The sequence below is a fragment of the Geospiza fortis genome, unplaced genomic scaffold (assembly GCF_000277835.1).
Source record: "Geospiza fortis unplaced genomic scaffold, GeoFor_1.0 scaffold112, whole genome shotgun sequence".
Taxonomy (NCBI): domain Eukaryota; kingdom Metazoa; phylum Chordata; class Aves; order Passeriformes; family Thraupidae; genus Geospiza; species Geospiza fortis.
Window position 1 is genome coordinate 9,065,591 of NW_005054298.1, and position 22,179 is coordinate 9,087,769.

General features: G+C 41.9%; 1 protein-coding gene across 1 annotated transcript in view; it reads right to left on the bottom strand.

The window, feature by feature from the left end:
- PDIA5 (protein disulfide isomerase family A member 5) overlaps positions 1-22,179 on the bottom strand; it is an 85,882-nt gene that overhangs the window by 6,088 nt on the left and 57,615 nt on the right. Inside the window, exons 13-14 of the mRNA XM_014307563.2 lie at positions 21,373-21,503; positions 6,590-6,660 (exon numbers count right to left, since the gene is read on the bottom strand). Coding sequence (XP_014163038.1) covers positions 6,590-6,660; positions 21,373-21,503 — 202 coding nt within the window. The remainder of the gene's footprint in view (positions 1-6,589; positions 6,661-21,372; positions 21,504-22,179) is intronic.

The following is a 22,179-nucleotide window of genomic DNA, read 5'->3' on the forward strand; positions in this document are numbered from 1 at the left end:
GCCTCAGAACAAATGACTGATGGACGTTTAAGAGGTAGCTTCTGACAGAAATGCTCGGTAGCGTCCTTGAGACACAGCTCTCCTCTACAGCACATGCAAACTTAAGCTGGCCCATCTGTGCCTTAGTTGTGCACACAAAGATCCCAGTCTAAGTCTGTCCATGGCAGCCACATGAGCCCAGTGCCGTGTCTAATCCAACAGGTCTAACAGCACATCTGGAATAGCAGCTGGGGGATGTGCCCATGGCCTGTCCCCTCTGCAAGGCTCCTAATGCAAGCTCTCACACAGCCCTACCACTGCAGCCACCATTTTGAGCCCAGCTCTTCAGAATACACAAGTTTGGTTATTTTTGCAGCCAGAGGGAGAAGAGGAACGGCGATTTTCAAAAGCCTTGTAACTCATAGAGACGTGAGCAAAATTTCATAGAGGAACATCTAATTCCCCAGGCTGTATCTGAGGCTGCATTCAATGCCTGCTGCCAACAGTGGCTGAGTAAGAGTACTTAGGAGAGCTTGAGTGATTACTTTAGAGTGGAAATGTTAAGGCAGCCTAAATATAGAGGTTGCTACCATCTCTGTGCACTCATTATCATAGCATCACAGTCCTAATTGTCTTGCCTGTCTCACAGCGGAAGATCAAATATAGTGCACTGAGAGAGGAGAAAAGTGATGCTGGAAAACACTTGTAGCAAAACACACTTCTGGACTGAGGACCAATTCTCATCTCCATTCCATCAACTCCAGACAGCTGAACTCTGAGACACACAAGAATTTCAGCAAATAGCACTGATGCTCTTTGCTTCTTTCTGTTTGTGTTTTCATGGACTGTGAATACTGAGCTCCATTGCTGACAGAGGAATGCTCTGTCACTCTGTCCTATCAGAGTGAATTCCTGCATGGCTCTACTGAAAGGCTGTATGTAAAAAGATGCAGAATCCTGGCTCAAGTGAGCAGTGACACACTGTAGGGAAGGTTTCCCCTCATTCTCAACTCTCTTAGCAACAGTCAGCTTTTCTGCTTCACTAAAGAAGGAAACTGATTCAGGAAAAGTAACAACCCAAAAAAACCTCTCTCAAAATGTGATTAAAGACTTCTGGAGAATCTGATCCTCATATTCAACTACCAGCAACAAGTTACACAGAAGTGCAGTGGAGAGCACAGGTTAGCAAGACCTGTATGCTCTGACCTGCAAACCCACTACGTTTATTCAAGCAGAAACTGCAGCCTTATTAAGCATAAGACATCTGTAGTAGGTGTCCAAGAGCCAATACACTTGGTATCACTTCTCACAAATTCCCTCTCATCAGGAGGGAAAAACCCTCTAAAAATATGTGAGAGAAAGAAACTCTGCTAACACTGGTCTTAAATTTGTGTGTGTGTGTGTGTGTGTGTGTATGTCCATTATGGAAAAATCCAGTGTAACAGCTTTCAGAAGGCAAGATTGATTTTAGGGAGATTTTGATTGTTAGGGCTAAAATTTAATTTCTTGAGCTTTCCTCTAACCAGAGGGGAAAATCCACTGAAAAAACATTTCAGGGAGAAAAAGCTGTAAATGCTATATCTGCAACATGCACAAAACTCCACGGGATTATGGATTCTCTATAACCCAAAGCTCTGCTGCCTTAGATATTGACAACACATCATTATATACAAGCCCTTTCTCCAGAGCCAATGCTGTTCAGGTCTATCACCAGCCTGTTCAGTAGCTATAGCAGGAATAGAAATGTTATCAAATGAAGAGATAATCAATGAGAGACTGTGGACTCTAAAGGAAGTTTCTTGGAGTATATCCAACTTTCTTAATTATAGAAGTAGTTCCTCATGACTGGTATGCACTCTATAATAATTAATAGTATCAGGTGAGTATGTACAGTAATGCATAATAATGACAACAACAACAACAACAGTAACCCACCAAATAAGTATGCATTTCTCCATAGTCAGGATAGGTTATTATGAGTCTGGAAACATTGGGGACTGGAAAATACCTTTACTTGAAAAAGAAATCCTACAACGTTCTACCAAAAAACTGGGAGCTTAACTACAGAGTTGCAAACTTAACTCAGCATGGCAATAGACTGTGAGCAGTGTAGGAGCAGCTCTGAAGAGCTCTGAGGAAATAGAGCACAGCATATTTTTCAGATGAAGAGGACTGATCACAAAAGCCGAGCTGTTGCAAAAACCAGAACTTTTCATTTAGGTGCTTCAGTAGAAGTGGAGCTATGCCAAAAATATGACCACTGATCTCCAGGTGCCCTAACTGTAACAGAAGGGGGATGCCTTATTTTGTTACTAAGTGTTAGAAGGAAAATTAAGTACTGGCAGTATAATCTAATCATACATCAGAAATCACAGTTCCCTTCCAACAGATTTATGAAACAACTTTTTGCTTTAGAGGGATCTTACAGGTAAGAAACACAATTACATTGAACGGTTCAAACAGATGTGTAGAAAATTGAAAGTGGGATCCCTTGACCTTCCAGGTAACTCCTTTCTGTTCTTCAAGCTTTCTTTTTAACAGTTTGCCTCCCAGTGACCACATGATGATACAGTAAAAATAACCCCCTGCAATCCTAGCTGCCCTCCTGTTAAAATATGTACTGCCACACACTGGTTTATTGATTCAAGAAAATAAATCTCTGCTAGAACTCATATTGACTTTTGTTATGAAAATTGAAGTGAATAGCTAACTGAATATTGATTTGAGAGAGGAATGATATTTGATAAGCTTAAAAAAAGTAAAAACAAAGTTGCAGCATGGAAATAAATGCTTCCAAACAACATTTTAAAAGTAGAATCAATTTCAGATGACAATTACCTGTTTACTAGTAAAAAAGTCTGTTGTTGCCAAATATCTTGAAAGCACCTGTAAATAAGACAGATGTGCATTCTTCCCTATGGTTACTCCACAGATTTCTATTTATATCACCTGTTCTGGATCCTAACAGCAGTTAGGGACTGGTCTGCTAAAGCTTGCTGCAATTCAGCTGCTGCTCTCAAAGTGAAAGGCCTTGCAAATGGGAGATTCATTATTAGTTGCCCTGGTGTGGCATGGCATCATTACGGGAGGTGCAGTTCATCAGCTGCTCTCAAAGCAGGCCTATTTGCAAAGGGGACATCCATTAGTACAACATGATGTACAGTGCTAACATCACCATATTTAATGAGTCTAATTAAAAAGAAATTCAGCACATGCTTTTTAAGCAAACAGGGATCAAATTCCTTGCCAAACTAAAATATTATCTCATTTGGACAACTCTGTACAGTCATTTGGTTGGTATAATAATTTTAAACTGTGATTCACAATACACATTGGGGACCCACCAGTTTCAGTGCTGACTGACCCACTAACACCCAGCTCACCCCATTTGCTGCACCCTTTCCAGCAGCTGCTGCCACAGCTGTTTCTGTGGGAACTCACTGGAACCCAGCTGTGGTGCTCAGATTTGGGTCAATGCATTTGTACAGGAACAATCTCCTGTGAAAAAGGGAAGATTGGTCAAAAAGCAGCTCCTTTGCAGTACTGCCAGAGATTTGTTACTGAGAGGCCTTGAAGAGTCAAGAGCTTTCCTTCAGCAAATCCAAACTGGAACACCACAAATCAGTTCCTTCAAGCTGAGCTTTGGGATCAGCCAAAAGGCAGAATGCAGATTTTTTAAAGATTTAGTTTTCAAGAGAGATTGTGGAGCGGTTGCTGAACATGCCTTCCTGCTCTTCAATCTGTTCAGCTAAGTGACAACCCTCACATTTGCATTTTCTGATGTTCACTGGTCACTGCCAGAACGTGAGCTATGGGGCACTGGCCATGGGCTTTTCCCTGGCAGCTGCAGGCTAAGGCCACAGTGCCCCAAGCTAAGAATGCTCCAGATGGCTTTTTCTCCCCCCACCTTTTTTTTTCCTTTTAAATAACTGAAACAATATGCTCACTGCCACTGGAGTAGCCTCTCCACTGATCTGGTCCTGAATTTCTCCAGGAAGATGGGAAGACTGGAAGCTCTGGTTTGTGGGTCTCAGCCCAAGCGGTGTTTTGCAGCAGCCACAGGATTGCCCCAGGCCAGCGAGCAGGCTGGGGATTCTGGCTAAAACCACCAGCAGTGATGTGGCCAATGAGAGCTGACATTTGGGGCCAATGTTCCAAGCAGTGCATTTTTAAACTCCAACTCCAGCAGTGCAGATGATGAAAAAGTACAGAGCATTACACACAGCCCCAGGGGAGGGGGGCTTCAGCGCCAAAACCAAGAGACACGTACTTAACAGCTTCAAGCTCTGCTCATCTTCAAAATTCCAATGTAAAGACTCAAAGTCTCCCAAAGGATACCTCTTAAGATACCATCTATAACCAATTCAAGGCTGGAATGTTTTTGATTGTTCTTTGGCTTCTGCAGGATTAAATGTTTAATTAAAAGACCCTTTTTTTAAGAAGAAGATATATGCAAAAATACTCTGTTAAGTGAAAAACTTTCTCCAGGGGAAAAAAAAAAGGACACTACTATAGAAATGAAGTAGTGAAAAGAATCTACTACTTAAAATGAAAATTAGTAATCTTGCCCTGTTTTTGAAAGAATAAATACTTCCTTTCTCTTAAGCAGTGATTTTACTGGTTTGAAACCTCACAGAACTACAAATTAGTTTGAAGGCTCAGTCCAGTTTGAAACATGGGAATATGAAAACTGTGCTCCTTGTGGGAACAGTGATGTGCCCTTCTAAAGTCTAAAACAGGTTTGTTTTCTTTTCCACCATGGCACAAACTGGCAGCAGGAAGCACCTTGGCAGGTTATAGCTGTACACAATTAAATAGGGGCTCCCAACATAATCAATCCCTGGCACTTTCATAAGTCATTGGGGTGGAATAACACCATTCTCCCTAACTGCACACACCTCTTTAAAACTGCACCAGCCGTAATATTCCCTACTGGCTCTCCTGTTCCAACTCATTACATTTTATATCTCCCCACTTCAGCCTTAAACTGAAGTCAAGAGTTGCAACTGTCAATCACTGCTCTGCTCCTGGAGTCCTTTCATAACCTGCACTCTGAAGGAAAAGCTTCCCAGGCCTGCACTTCCCACCACCACCCTCTCCAACTAACTGTGGCATGATTCTGATTGCTTGTTAATACATCCTGAGGCTCTAATAAGCAAGTTTCACATTGTTTGGTACATTTGTTTCAGCTCCTCTGACTGAAATTTTAATGAGTTTAGGAAAGAGAGGCTTCATTTGGAACTACCAGAAAAGTGGGAAAACAAGGATACTTTCTCAGAGATCTTGGAAACAAAGAAGTAACCAAAAGGCATCTGAGCAAACTAATTTACAGCAGTAGGAGAACTAAAAGCTGCATGCCTATGAATCTTCTGTGTGCCAGAGGGCAGAAGTGATGGACTAATTTATGCAGTCAGTGATACAAGAATGATTTGTTTCTTGTCAATCTGATGCATTCTCTGTGAGTTACAGAACAGATGAGAGGAAAAGAAAAAGATTACAAAAATTCTTCTGTTATGGAGTACAACTGTTACAAAATTACCTCTTCATTCAGAACACAGAATAAGATAAACTATTTCAGCTGGATGGGACCTACAAGGATTACCTACTCCAGCTGCCTGACCCATTCAGAGCTGACCAAAAGTTAAAGCCTGTTATTAAGATGTTGTCCAAATGTCCCTTAAACACTGACAGGCTCAGGGCACTGATCAGCTCTCTAAGGAAGATTGTTCCAGGGACTGTTCACCCTCTTGGTGAAGAAGTGTCTCTTACTATACAGTCAGAACCTGGCACAGCTCTGAATTATTCCCACATGTCCTATCACTGGATTCCAGGGAGAAGAGCTCAGCATGTCCCTCTCTGTTTCCCCTCCTGAGGAAGGTGTAGAGGGCAATTTCCATATTAAATTACCAAATCTTTTTCTTGCCACACCTAAACATAAAGCAATTGTGTAGGTGGAATGAATTCAGAGATTAGAATGAAATACTGAAAGATATCAAACAGGTTCCTAGCTAGTTATCTGGTTAAATCCAGGGGCTCAAGTCTTTTTTGTTTTTTCTTTAATCCTAGATCTCCACGTGCTCAGTGAAAAAGTGGTTCAGCTGATGCAAGGAAATTACCCAGTGTGATTCAACCATTGAATGCATTTTCAAGGCTGAAGCATCAAGATCCTGGAAGAGCATCCTGGGCTCAAGTCAGCCAATTAACAGAAATATATTGTATTTTGTGCTATGCAAGCAAGGATTAGTTAGTTATATGGTTGAGGGTCTCAGGACTATCACACAACTTCTGGTTTCTCTACATGCACCCCAACATCTGATAAAAGCTGAAGGGGAATGGAGATTATATGATTTATAAAACTGTGTTTTATACAAAGTAACCCTTACACAAAGACTTAAATATAAAAGACGGCAAATTAGGGAAAACAGAACAGGTTGGAAGTATAACTCAATTTGACCATAAAAGATAAAACCCCTATGATGCAGATACATTTCCTTTAGTGTAACAGCAATTTCATCTACAAACCTATTACCTTATCAATAAGCAAAGCCTATAAAGTACAAATTATGGAAAATATTTTTAAATATTACAGAAAAAATTAACGGCAAGTTACCTTGCGATCTTCTTTAAAGACTTCAGCAGCAGTTGTGAAATGTGGAATGGCATTTTTACAGTGAGGACACCCTGTTTGACACAGGAAGAAAAAGACATCATAAACTTTAGTTGTAGGAAAGACACTGGGACAAACTTAAGACACAAGGTGAGTCAGTGGAAAATTTGAATTAAAAATCGCTCTAAACAGGAGCTCTCCACTCTGGAATGAGCAGGACAAAGCATGTGTCAGCTACACAAAAGTAAGCACATGTTTAAGATCCCTGTGACTTCATGGGGTTTGGGTGTAGGTTTACAGTTATGCAACATCCCATAATAGGGACCACAGTGCAGGGGCCTTTTCTCCATCACCAGTCCCCTAAGGGCACTTCCAGAGCACCAGCCACAGACAGACCTTTGCCCTGCTCTGTACCTCCTGGTATTGCCAGGTAGGTTTTTACTGCTGTTGCCACACATACCAGCTACATTTGGGCATGGGAATAAAGACAGCACAGCTGGCAACAGGAGGCTGGAAGTTGGAAAGGAAATTGCTGGGAGCATTTATAAGTATTTGGAAAAGGCCTGTGTTAAAGCCAAGCCATTGGGAATATAAGGGAGGGGAAGAGAAACAAGTCCAATAGGCCAGACATCTTTCATGGATGGAGAGCAGATGTCCAGCCCCAGGTTAGGATGACTGCTGCTGGTTTCCTGGAGACTTTCCTGCTGTTCACCACAGCTGGGCAACCCCTGAAGAGTTGTACAGACACTGCACACAGAACCCCAGAGCTCTGTATGGGAGATGGGATGATATTCTTGGTACCACTGCAGCACTGAGCAAAAGGCCAGCTAATCCCTTCCTTAAATACACACTGATTTGACTCAAACATTTCAGAAGTCATGGAAGGGAAATTAGAACTGCTCTCTTGATTCAAGGTTCAGATATGAGTGCTCTCAATTCAGAAGCAATGTCTACAAATTTTTGTCTATGAATAATCTAAACTCCTCTCAAAACATCATTACTATACTAAGTAAGCCTTTGAAAAGGAAAGTACCTGCATATGTGTAATAAATTACTTTTTTTCAAACCCAGCAAAAAGGCTGATCCCAATCAAAGACTCAAGACACTATTTTTTGCTTAGATGCACATTAAGACAGGAATGGACACACTTCAGTCAAGCCTGTGTAATGCTGGCAAAGGAGTCCATCTTGCTATTATTTCTGGGTAGGAACAAAAAAAATCCCAAATGAGTTGCTCAGAAGCACCAATTACAGCTTATGCTACTGTTGTTTACCAGTACTTTACATGATGAACAAGTATCTGTTACTTTAAAATCAGGAGTGAACAAATGCCCTCTCAGCAGACTTGCAGCCACCCTCCAAAGCTCCGCTCACTTTTTCAGCTGACAAGAAAAATAGTATCTGTGCATACACACTGCTCTCCACAAAGGAAAGGCTGAATACCCCTTCCAGCTTCACCAAAATAAAACTTCACTGCTTACATGCACTGCTTTGAGTTTTAGAGCATTTCTTTCTTCAGAATAGGATTGTGAAATCACAGCAGTGATACACCTGTGTAAATACATTGAGAGTGTGTGCAGTAGCTAAGAATACCAGAAAGTTAAGGGGATGTTTCCTGGGAAACTGAGGCACTTCTGTAAATCCATTTAATGGCTTCAAACTCTTTATGCAGCACGATGGCAGCTGTGTTTCAGTGGGAGACAGCACAGTGTTCTACAGCTTGCAAACTATTAACCTTGTTGGGTTGTTCAGCATTTGCCTGGAAGAAAACAGTCATGAAAGAAAAGGAGGAGGAGGAAGAAGAGAAGAAAGAGGAGGAGGAGGCTAGGGTTTCAGGCTGCTCCCACGTCCATCAGCCCACTTTGGTGACCCATTTTCTCTCTTAGCACTTGTCTGGCCTGTCTGCCTGATACTGAAGAGCCTGCAGGTCAAGCCTGCATTTAACAAATCTTGGCCAATTTCCTGTACTGTGGGGGGACTGCCTCGGTTGCCTTGTTAACACTGCTCTACACAAACAAATCAGAACTGGTGACGACATCTAAAAAGAATTGCAGAAACAAAAAATGGATAAAAATCAGGCACCTCTAAAACAGGAACACTTGTTCTTAACTACATGCTGCACTTTTTCTGGAAAGCACTTCCAACTGTTACACTAAAACATAAAGGCTCTTAAAAACTTAAACCTTTCAGGTTCCCTTTTTTGCTTATGATCTTGAGCTTGAAATTTAGGTTTCACCAAAGAACATCTTGTAAACCCTCAATAAAAGATATCTCAGGACAGTAAGGCTTCTCTCAAAGCCCCTAGAGAAGCTGTAGCAGGTTCTTCATGAGCCACATTCTGCATGAAAATGAGAACACAAATAACAAGCATATTCTTCCACACAAAAATACCAAATCCAATACCAAATCATCAGAAGATACCTTCATTTACCCATCTGAAGCTCCATCCCTCCTCCCTTCACTTCTCCCTTGGCCCAGCCTCCTTTCTTTACTGCACTGTGCTCACAAAACTAAAACTCAACCATATGGCTTTTGGCAGAGCTGCCTCCAAGTCCAGTAGGCATTTTGTTAGCCTTGGACATCCATCCACGGAACAGATGTGAATGATACACTGAATTCCCAAGGAGTTTCAAGGAGTCACTGAAAAAGGGGGAAGGAGCACATCATATGGAACAGCAGAACTTCATCTGTTACAACTTAGAAGGATTGCCAAATGCAGCAAACACTTGGAAGTCACCCAACCCAGTCATTCTATTTAAAGCACACATGCCAAAAAAAATAAAAGCAGAGGTTGATGTCTTCATTTTGACAGACGGAAAACTTGTTCTCCCCATTCCCTCTTCACACCCACTATCACACGTCTATTTTAAGTGTTAACACTATCTTCTAGATTCGAAAGTGCAAGGAAAGGAAATGTACTGAGCACAGTACATGAGGATAGGAAGTGTGCAGCCTCCTTACAAAGGAATTTTCAGATGGGCTGCAGTGGAAAGAGATTAAACCAGTGGCATACGAAGGTGTGGGTAAGGTGTCAAGAACCAAAAGGTCCCGCCCCTTCTCAGTCACTATGGACTAAATAAGTTGGAAAATTCATTTTAGTTTCATAATTTGGATCCTATGGTAAGCACACAGACTTCCTGCAAGGACAAGAAGTGGAGTTTTAACTGAGCAGCATTGAAAAGCAGCACTTCTGGGAGCAGAGCCTTCTAACACAGATGCAGGGCTTTGCTTTAACAATTTTCTTTTTTCATTTTTACAACAGTGTCAAATTTGATCTCAACAGGGTTAAGAGCAGATGTGAACTCAACAGTAATTTCCTGTGCCTGACTTGAGAAATGTGAAAAAAACCTGCTCCTGAAATATCCAGCCTTTCCACAGGATCCCAGTACTGGCACTGAAAACCTTTAATCATTCCCGCACATCTCAAGATAACTCCATTTCCTACTGCAGAAACACAGTTGCATCACCTGGTAGGAAAACAAGAGAACTTGACATCTCAGGCACGTGCAGTAGCATGTGTTGAGCCTATTCCCTGTTCACAATCAGCAAACAATACAGCTTTAATAGAGCTCTAGTTAGGCACTCAGCACTGTGCTCAGAATTTGGCTCTCTGGAGGACTCCCCATACAGTCCATGGTGGCATCTGCTCCCCCTGACCTGCTGGGGCACAGGGGCTGCCTTAAATCACAGGTCCCAAAGAGCTGCAGCTGAGGAGTTCTGAAGTTCTCTTTGCCCTTGTACTACAAATTTAAAAATGTACACAAACCCAGTCTTTTCTACAAGGTTTTTCTCCACCATTCATGTTGTAAAGTTGGTAGGATATGTGGTACAGCCACAGCAGGCACCATCACATTCCTCACCTTGAAAACCAAGTAGTTCTCGACTGAGCCAGTACATGAGAAATATGGTTTCTGTGGGAAAAATTCAAGAGAAATGGCTGATGAGCAGCAGACTAGGGAAATCAAGCAAGCAAACTTCACTCAGAGCCATTATCACTGAGGGGAGAGGGAGTCAGATTAAATCTCCTCTAATTAGAGAGGCATTTAAAGGAAAGCTACTGGATCTTTAGGGAATTGAAGTGATGGAAAATATATAACCCAGCTTGTTTTCCATGCACTGGATTTACTGAGAGCAGGAACAGCCTCAAAGTACAGCACCTTCTCAGGGTAACTTTGAGGAAAAACCCAAGGAGCCAGCACTGGTTTGGGCACAGAAAGGGGCTGGAACTTCATTTTGTGGAAACACTGCTTTGAGGACTGTGAAGAACTGCAGGGTTGAGGTGGATGTGATTTCCTAAATGATGCCACAACACATTTGTTACATGATGTAAAACAAAGATAGAGCATGGGGTAATAGAAAAACTTAACTACATGCTCACATCACCTTCAGAACTAATTTTTTGAGTTTTAAAAAAAAAAGGAGGCTAAGGAAAAAATAATATAAACCCATTTTTCAGGTACAGTGAGAATGACACAAAATTGATATGATGTGGTAGCAATTTGTTAAATTTTCAGACATAGTAATACCTGTGAAAACATCTTCCATAATTGTAAGATCCCATGGGATGCAGAAGGGATTCAAAGAGAGTTTCAAAGCACTGGAACAATAACCTACATGTCTTTATTGCATTCAAATGGAGAAGTTTCCATTGAACAGGGCTACTTTTTTCTAACAAATGAATTGTTTTGAGATGATAGTGAGTCAAAAGTAAAACTTAAGAGATTCTTAAAACTTCATTGCACAAAGGTATTAGGACCAGATGGCAATTCTAAAGATGTCTTGAGAGTAGTGCATGAAACAGATGCACCCTGTTGTACAACAGTCACCTCATTACATTTAAAATAAAATTGTGGCAAATTTTCAGAACTGCCTAAAGGAATCAAATCCTCTTTCCAAAAAAACCAGGTTTCTACTTGTTTAAATATGAAAAAACATCCTTTAAGTTAAGTTACTTCATGCTTTGTTTAATTTGAAACTACAAAGCCCAGTGATATAATATAACCTCTCTACAGCTGAACAGTACAAGGTTAATTCAGTTTCCTTAGAAGAGAGGAAGCTGCATTAGCATAGCACATAGAAAGGTGAAGCTGTTTTTAATGAATATAAATCAAAAGCTAACAATTTGTACAAAATAGATAAAGCAAGCAAATGGACATCAAAGCAGTACCTACAGTCAGCAGAGGTAATAATGATGTTTTAAGTATATAAGGGGCTTAAAATGTATTAGAAGCAAAAAAACCCCCAAACAATGCTAGCAATATAGCTTTGAAAGAAAATGATGGAGTTGTCAAAATGAACTTCACTGAATATATAAATTAAAATAGTAAGCAGATGTGGAGAGGGCCTCTATGCCTGGCACCTCTGAAGTGCTGATTGCAGTTCTGGGCCCACAAATCAACAATGAGTTCAAACTGGAGGGGGTTCAGAAGACCCGTAAGAAAAACAACAGAACTGAAAGATGTGTTTCATGGCAAAGGGACTCAGGAAGCTCCATGTGTCAACAGCTTAAACCCAAAGATTAAGAAGTGATAGAAATTGAGAAAAGTCAGTCTCTAAATTTCATTATAACGAGCTATTCAAGCTGGGTGCCAAAGGCTGAGTAAGCTCCAGAGCTGGTTGCGTGCTGAAGCCAGTCAAATTTAGATGGAAATTCACATTCCCCATCACTAGTGATTTTTAGTCTGAAAGGAAATGGTTTTCTAAAAGAGATGCTTTCACACAGTGGCTCTCTACCTGATCAGAAGGCAGCTGTCCTTGGCTTGCATCGCTGAGCTGAGAGGCTCAGCAGTGACATGGGCTGGCTGTGCTCGTGGCACCATCTCCAAGCAGCCAGAGCTGCAGGAGCCAGCACCGCCTGTGGGTCAGGCAAGGACAGCCCCTGCCAACCCTAACCTGGGCATCCCAACTAGAACACTACAGCAGCACTGACTGGGCATTTGGCCTTCAGAAAGCACTACCCTATACCTTCAGCCCATCAGTAACACATAATGATTTATAACCCTACCCGTGTTGTTGCCGTGCGTGCTTTTAGCATCTCATACATAATAAAATCCTGATAAATAAAGTCACAAAGTGGTGTGCATATATTTTACATGAGGGTTTTTTTAAGGAGAGAGTTTAAACACGCACACATTTTAATGCAGACTGCTTTCATATTAAATACACTAACTTAATCTGTCAGTACTTTCATAACAAAGTCCTGGCCAACTCCTTAGAGGAGATCTGAAAGCCCAGTGATTTGTGAGACCGTGGCATTTGTGCTGTCTGTGCTCTACCCTCAGCATGAGAAAGGGCTCTGCTCCCCCCTCAGCCCCTGGCTTCCTTTAGTACCTCTCAATGGGTGATCTCAAATGCTTTAACTAATATCAATTAATTACCCTTCAAATTGCTCCTAAGAGAGACAGATGTGATTATCCCCCTCTGTCATTACATCCAAGGTTAAACAGAGTCAGGAAGAGGTTAAGTGACTCTCAGGGTTCACAATCCTGCCTGACAGGGAGCCAGGCTGCAAGGTGCTGACTCCATTTGTTCAGCTGTGAAACCATCAGGGCCTCAGAGGGCTCAGCACGTGGCAGGATGGAGCCCTCAGCGTGCAAAGTGCAGAGCAGAGAATGACTTTCCAATTCCCCATCTCTGCTTGAAATCATCACCGTTTAAATAACAGGGGTAGATAGTGCCCTCTGTTACTGGCTTTTAAATGACTGCAATTCTAAGCAAGTGCAAGCAGCAGCTCTGCACAGCTATCAAAGGCAGCCTGGGAGCTCGCACACCACAGAGTCAAGCAAAGCCTGTTTCCACTTCAAGAGTTCCAAGCGATTAACTAGAATTAAAACCAGAATATTACTTGGTCAATCAAGGAAAGACAGGCCACAGACAGTAATTGTACAGATAAGAGCTGGAAAAGGGTATACTGCTTAAACCAATGCAATTTGTGTGGCTACAGGAGTTATTGAATCCACAGGCAGATTTGAGAAAGGCATTTGGAGATGTAACTGAAAGGTTAATTCACTTTGTTTTACCAGTAGAGAACTGGAGGGTTTTTTATTGCATATCTGGACCCAAAGCTCAGTTGATGACATGACCTGACCCCATAGAACAATCATATCTGTAAGACATTAGTAATTGAAAGAGGATGACATGTCCTTTGATTTGAAAAATGTTATGAGGTTTTCAGTTATGCATCAGGTGAACCAAGCCCTGTCTGACTACTCTTAACAATAGGTAAACTACTCCAAATTTCACAGCCTGCTGGTAGATTTTGTTGAGTTTCTCCCAAGCTATCTGAACTCTTATTTTGTAACACCTTGGAGGTATACAAATGAGACAAAACATACAAAACCCAAATTATTGGGAAACCATAGCCATGAGATATGAACAACTGCAACAGCAACAGTCATCAGAACAGGTCAAATTGCAGAAGTGAGGAGGGTAAAAAGACTCAGCACAAAACTCCTGGACTGTTTCATCCACTACAAAAAACAAGGATATGATTGACTGCAGTGAATTACAAATGACATGCCAGCACTCAGCATTTGGCAACAAGCAATCCTTTGAGTTGGAAAGCTATACAGCAAGTCACCTCTGGACAGAAAGGGTATACAGGTCAACAATTACACCCAAAACACACCTTTGTGCCAGTTCCAGCAGACCTGCATTTTCCACTGTGCCACTGGCCTGTGTAGCTTGAACAAAGCTGGCAGCAGCAGTTAACCAAGCCAGCATCAGCCCTGGTTAACCGCAAACACAGTCATAGAGCAAATGAAATAATTTTACCATCTGACATGCCAGTGGACACCACTAATTGAAGACATGCTGCTGAGGTAGTAACAGCCAGCAGAGCACTGGAATTTCAGCTGCACTGATGCTTAAAAGCAGCTCCTGTCAGACAACGTTACACACCACCAAAAAAAGCATTTGTCTTATTGGAAATGGGTTTCGTGACAGTGCATAAGGATGGGCAGCATGTTCATAATCTCCTCATGTACCCACAGTGACACTGCACCAACATAGCTGTGTGTCGGTGAGGAGAGAATTCCACGGAACAAGAGCACGCACTTCCCTCCCCTTCCCTTCTCACGAGCTGGAGCTGCTTATATACAGGCAATATTCTGCACACAAAATCAAGCAGCTGTAACGTTTTAGGGTTACAAAACAAGAGGAGTTGGATCACCCCAACAACTTTTAGTTTACTGTCACCACAGCCACTCACAGCCACTGTGAGCACTTTGTGTTGGTTATGCACAGTCTGGGGAAGTGCAGCTCAAACCCTTCTCTCGGCACTAATTAATCTCCTCAGCACAAACAATGGGGCTAAGAGCAGTTCTGCCAGCCTAATTGCAGAGACCACTCTATGAATTCATCCTTTATCAAACCCAGCCTGTTAAGGGGCTCTGTGGCATCAGCACTATTTACACCGAAAGGAACACACCTCGGTAATGCACCTGTAACAAGAGCACCACTGATGCAGGAGGGAAAGCAGTTAGTGGCAGAGCTAACATCAAAATTCTGCAGTGCCAGCCCACACAGGACTTACAGCCTCATTATCAGAGGGTCCAGACATTGCCTCTCTCAGTCAACAACCAGAAAATCCTTCCTGCAAGGTTTTTTGCCTTGAAAGGGATTCTTTCTGTTCAGCATGTTTTTAATAATTTTTGATAGCTTAAGCTTCATTTATAAACATGCACATTTTGTTCAGGCTCTTTGATACAGCCTCCTAATCAAAACTTAACAAGATGTGCTTGCAAGTGACAGGAAAACCTCTTGGTGGGAGCCAATCTGAGGCCATCGTGGGACACTAAATTCATCTGTGCTGCTGCTTCGCTCCACACATCTGAACTCATAAACTCAATTGTCGAGTATGTTCTCCCTCTCTGTACATACTTCACACAGAACAGTGTCACCAAACTCTGCTGAGTGACCCAGCAGTGACCCAGACTGCTCATCTCAGGCCCAGCAGCCACAGGCTGAGGCCTCACAGGCAACAGAATTTGCCATGCTTCCCTACAGCAGTGCAGCTTAACCAAAACACAGCATTAACTCCCCAAAACTGCCTGTGCAAAGGCTGAGATATGGCGCAACCAGCTTTGGCTAAGCTTGCTCCAAAAATAGAAAGGATGAAAAGGAAACACTAGTGCTTCCTTCAGAAGAGCTTTTTGATGACAGTTTGGGTCCCAGGGCGGGAGGAGCACGCTGCCCTCCTGACTGTCAGCATTAACAGCTCAAAGCCATGAGCCCCTCTGTGCCCACAGAGTGACCCAGCCTGGCAAGGACTCTCAGCCAAGTGCTTCTTGTCATTGGATATTCCTTGATGTGTAACTTGGACAGAAGAAACCAAGCAGTTTCTGTTGTGAAAACACAGAGGAGGAGCAGACCAGGGTACAGAATAATTAAAACCTTGAACAAACTTTGTGGGTAAAATGAATGCAGGTTTGCTTAGCTCTCAGCATTTTATGGGCTCCTGATGAAACACACAGGGATGGGCAGAACTCATTTAGTCAGACCCCTGTCTGATTTCTCACTGCTGAGCAAAGTCCTACCTGATTTCCCACTAACTTCTTAATGGTGGCCAGGAGCCGACCCATCAGACAGCAATGATGTCAATATTCCTGCTTTACTCTCTTTGTTTTACATCAGAACAATACCCAGGTACTATCTCCCACAAACACCTTAGATCAACACACAGCCTTCTAATGGCTCCAAAAACATCCTAAAGTCTTCTTGGACTTTATCAGATGTAACACAGATTAGGCACCTTTATTCCCTTCTTCCAGCCCTGAAAGAAAAACCCTACAAAAAAGTTGAAGTGAAGAACCAAAGAGGCTGATATCTCTAACTGCACATCCTCTTGCAGCAGTACAGCCACTTGCTCCATCCAAAAACACTTCATTAAAACCATCCTCAGGATGGTTTACTTCTGGGCGTTCTCTCAGTACCCCTGTGGGTCAGGCTTAACCAGAAAACAACTTTTTCCAGCTGATGAGATTAATTTCTAGTGAAGGGAAAGTTTCACTGCTGAACACAGAACTGGAACTCAGCTCCCAGCAAAGCATTTATTAAAAATATCCATTCTGTGAACCCTATTGAGTCCCACAAATAGAGGCTATTTGGCAAGTCAATAACATAGGCAACTGCCCCCCTTATGAACCATAAAAAGTGAGCACTTTCCCCCAACTACTTCCCATTGCTGCTGGAAGTCTTTATTTTTTAAAAGGGCTTATTAACTCGTGTTTTGACACGAAAGGTAAAAACTGAATGAATTTGATAAGTGCTGATTCCTGCCATTTAAAGTTACTGATCTAAAAACAGAGTGCCCTCCCCCCCATCATTTGGACCCATTACTGATTGATCTATTATATATAATTCCTTTCTGATGCAGTTGATTCATTTGTAGTCTCTTTGGAAGCAGCAATCTCAACCAAAAATTATGTTCTTGTAACTCGAAAGTGGACATTTTCTGTTTCTGCACAAGAATTAGCAAGGGGTGTTATTAAGCCTTTCCTGTTTAGAGAAAATCAGAACTGGATGAGAAGGGGGAAAACAGCCTAAACCACAATCAAGAAAACCAAACCCCAAACCAAATAAAAACCCACTGTGTATCTCAAACTCCAGTATAACTATTCCTAGAAATACAGCATTGCTGTGTTGGAAGGAGCTTCGGGAGATCATCTACTCTAACTCCCCCGCTCAAAACAGGGTCAACTTCAGCAGGTTGCCCAGCACTGTCTCCAGCTGGGTTTGAATATTTCCAAGGATGGAGCCTCTTGGGTCACCCTGTTCAAGTATTCAACCACAACCATAGTAAAAAAAACACCACTTCCTCTACTTGGTTATGCAAACTTTCCTGTGTTTCAATTTGAGCCCTTTGCCTCAGTGTCCCTGGGCACTGCAGAGAAATCTCACCTAGCTTCAGTCATTCTTTTTTCCCCCATAATTTGTTTGACTAACGCAGAAAAAACATCTCCAACCACAAAGACATTATTTACTGGAACTTTTGTTACCCTTTGTGATTCTGACAACTAATCACAACCAACTGCTTCTATTTTGCACAGTTTTCAGTGCTACAGTAGTAGGAGGTTAAAATTTAATGCATTGTCAAAGTCAAATCTCAATTATCTGGAATAACAGAGTGGAGAGAGCACATAAAAGTAAAAATGCAGATAAACCACATCCAGATAAGCTTTATAGACAGAGAGGACATAAGAGAAAGAAGAAAGAAAGAAAGGTCAGGGTGCTGATGCCAGAAGAGGCACCAATGCAAACACGTTGGCCCAGGATACCTCACTTTAGTGCTGCAGGTGTTGAACCAAGCTCTGGGTGCAGGGCACAGACCTGCAGCCACTGCCCTCCCAACCCTGGCTGGTTCAGCACTGCAGTCTGCCTGCCCTTGTCCATTTGGCTCACTTCCCAACACAGCCTGCAGCCCCCAAATCCTGATCATCCATGTACCAGGCTCCATGGGCACACCAAACCATACTCGGACTATTTCTCTCCTCTCCCCGTTTCTGGACAAAGCCAAACAGTTATAAAAGTAAACCTGAAGTACCTGATGGAATCCAGTAGTCCAAGGACTGGATTATGAAAAAAATACAGACACAAATCCCATAAACTCTCCCCAAAAGCTTCTCAAATGCTGGTGCATCAATCCTGCTACTTTCAAATACTCCTCCAACCCTTCACAGCAGTCCCCACACACACCTGAGGCTTCATGCTTCCCTTCTGTAGATGGTACCATTGTATTCCTCTTATTTTAAGCATTTTGAACTTAAAGGTACATGAGTGGGATGACAATTACATCTTCACAAGAGCTGCCAAAGGGTTTAGAGAAGAGCTGGGCCAGGTGCTGTGCAGCACAGATGCCAGCAGCCTGCCCCAAGTCCTATCCCTGAGTAGCTCTAACACGTGCCTGTGTGGCATGGTACAGACCTACCCAAAGGACATCTGGATGAAGATCTGGTCCCAGGTCATTATTGGCACAAGCAGCACTAGGTTTTCTGCAGCAGGCACTTTTTCCCAAGTCAGTATTGGCCCCTTTTTCTGCCTCCTGCCCCAAATCAGTCATTGCAGCACACACAGATGCCAGCATGCAGGAATGGGAATGTGAAATCAAGACCTCTGTGATGTCAAGTCCACAGGAGCGGACTTTTCCCCCCAGTAATTTCCAGAGTCTTGATTCTGATTCTCAGTCCTTAAAATATTCCACAGCCATGCGGAATAACCTTTACGTTTATGCTTCACCCATATTCCAGGAGACAGAGTAATGAGCTCCCTATCTCTTCCATGTGGATGTAGCAGCCTTCTCCTCCAGAGCTAAATCACTGTGAAGCACTGCTCAGTACCATTAAAGCCCTGCTCAGCTCAGCCCTGAGTTATCGGCACAGCAGCAGATTGGTGGCTCTCCTATACATATTAAGTAATTTGGACTGGAAGCTGCCACAGGAAAACCAGATCTCAATTTGCATCTAAGATATATATCTGTGGCCTTTGCCTAAAGGTTTGTCACTCTAGCTGAAAGCTTGACAAAGGTCAGAATACTCAACTTTCCGCTTTAAATTCTAATGACAGATGAGAGATACATTTCTTAGCATAAATATTTATATATAAACATACTTTATATATGCATGTATACACACCCCCCCAATCCTTAAATATCTCAGCATATGTGTAAGTGTAACAAATACTGCCACAGAGTCACAAGTGAATGGAGTAGCATACTGTGAGTCTGCCCTGACCCAAGATGTGGATTTGAATAGAAAAAGAAAATTAGTTGAGGTAATGGGACCTTGAAATTTTAGCAGTGTTCCTTCTGCACTAAAATAAGTAAGTTAAGATTAATTGGCAATGTAAGCATTAAAAGGTCTCAAGATTGAGAAGATGGTAAACAAAAGCTAATCTATAAAATTTAACAGGAAGCACATTATCACTGCACAAAAGCTGAAAAAATATAGTGTTTTTAATAATTGTAATTATTTTACTACACTAATGTTTCTTTCATAGAAAATGGAGATTTAAAATACTGATCTGGTACTTTCCCCTGCACCCAACAAAGTGCAGGCTTGTTGCACTCCCTGTGTGTGCCCGCTTCGTGCTTTGCTCACAGACACTTCCACATTTAGAGAACAAATCTGACAAATCAGAAACTGTGCATGACCCACATACTGACACCACAACAGCAATGCTGCCTTAGGAGTCACAGGAAGGCCAGATTGGGTTCCAGTTAACACCTCTCTGTCCTGTATATAGGTGGTCTCATGCAGCACTGTGTCAAAAACAGGGCAAAAATGTGTCTCAAGTGGAGCTTCAAAGCACCCAACACTTTTACATCATGCAAGCCTTGTTTTTACAGCCTGCTCATATAGAAAGGGCCACGATGATCTTTACTCACCCCTCCTAAAGTAAAGGTGGAAGTCAAATGGCAAAAAATTAGCCCATCAGGCAAGTTCCCTCATGCTTTCAACCCTGGGAGCTGCACACTCACCACACATAGAGTCTTTGCTTTCAACGTGGCTTTAAAAAGGATCAAGAATCTAACTGTCTTAAAAAGATGCAGCTAAAAACGAAAAGTGAAATAAATCCCTCTTATGCAGAAAGTCACTAATCGGGTAAAGAGAACTTGGGAGACAGCGAACTCCTAAATCTTACCATTTCATGGGCAATAATTTGATTTTAAAACTACAACATGCTCTTAACCAGCTGAGGTCCATGAATCAGAAATTCCTGGCACATGCACAATTTTTAGTCAATAGGTGGTGGGAACTGGACTGGAAAAGGGATTACGTCCCCTTCCGTTTTCTTTTACAACCTTCCAGAAATCTCCCTCCTGAACTGCACCCCTGCTTTCTCCCACATCCCTTCATATGAGCCCCAAAGCATTCATGTTTAATTCTCTAACAGAAAAGCAAAATAAGGGGCTGCCTGATTAAACATTAAGGACCTTTTTCTCTCTTTATGGAAAATACCTTTCATTTAATGGGAACAATTTGGTAGCTGTTTATCTGAAGGTTATCCATTAATTCCTGGCCATGTGATTTGGAAGAATTGTTTTTTGCATCTGGAGGTGTTGAGTCATGGTGGCATAAAGGCACATTAATAGTATCTAATATGAAATGCTTGGATTATCTTCTCCCTTTGATAAGCCCCTCAAAAGCTAAGAACTTGTACCTAATCTGCCTGTCTCTGGGACAGTACAGGAAAACAGAAGAGGTCCCTCTCATTCACCTTATTTATAAAAGGCCTTATTCTAAACTTCTCTAGAAATATTCTGAGGAGCTTCAAAACCAAAGTGATTATGTGATGCATGGATAAAAATCTGGGAGGAGGAAGCTATGTCCCTAGTCCCAGGGGAGACTTAAATGCAGATTTATTACAGACAAAATTTATTCCATCAAAATTTGTTCTCCACCTCGTGGACTGATTCCTCCTACACTACCCTATTGATTTCACCACTAAAGTGCTGCATTGATGAATCAGGGTGTCCATGTCCACCGTGCTACTATAAAGGATCACATTTTGTTATATGGACCATAAAATGCAGCAGAGGAAAATAAATCTGTTTTGTTTTTGTATTGTTGCCTGCTTTGGTGTCTGCATTAAATAATATAACCATTATATACTATTTTGTTTCCATTTATAAAGATACAAATGATGGTGCCAATGATGTTCCCATGCACTTATATTCAGAATCAGCTCTTTACCCTTAAAAGTCTGTGGACAGCAAGGGAATTAATTCAGGATTTCATGGTAAATGTAGGGCTTATAAAACCCATCCTTGTAGAGAGGTTATTTACTCACATGGTGCATAGAACATGACAAGGGTGTGCTTCTTCTTCTTCAAGGACTCCCTGAAGTCTTCTCCAGCCAGGTGGATAACACTGGTCTGTTTTTCTTCCCATGCAGGCTCAGGTGGAGGTGGTGCTTCAGGACTAGAAAAGCAAGACAATGAAATTGGTTTGAAAATATTTCTGGAAGCAGATAAAGGGACAGCACTGTCCTGGTCATAATTAGCATGAAGGAACTGATGTGAAAAATCCTTCAAGGTGCCTGTGCAGTAGAAAGACATACTTAATATTTCCAACACCAGGCAACAGCAAAAAAAGATGCAAGTTAATTTCTGGGACTCAGATAATTTAAAATATAATTTAAAATAATTAAAATATAATTTAAGTGACTGCAGTCAGGCATATGAGTAGAAATGTCAGATAAAGACTTCCTACATTGCATCCAACATCTGTGTGGAAAAAACATTGATACATATCACTGTATCATCCACAGCCTTGAACTGAGAAGAACAGCAAGCAGGTGGAATTAAAAGGCAACTGATACAGACCAGCATCTTCCATTCAAATATCCTTTTTGTACTCTTTATCCCTATCATGCAAACTTATGTAAAGAATTTCATGACCTTCTCTAGAATTCAGGTATTAAAGCCAGGATGCAAAAATCAGCATCGTTCCACTTGGAATACTGGGGGTGACTGAACCGGAATATTTTACTTTGGTAAAGAGAATGTCAGGTTTCAATTATGACTGCACATACTGGCTAGATCAGAGCAATCCTGCACACCTAGAGCGTCTCTAACAAAAATTCTGCTATTCACTA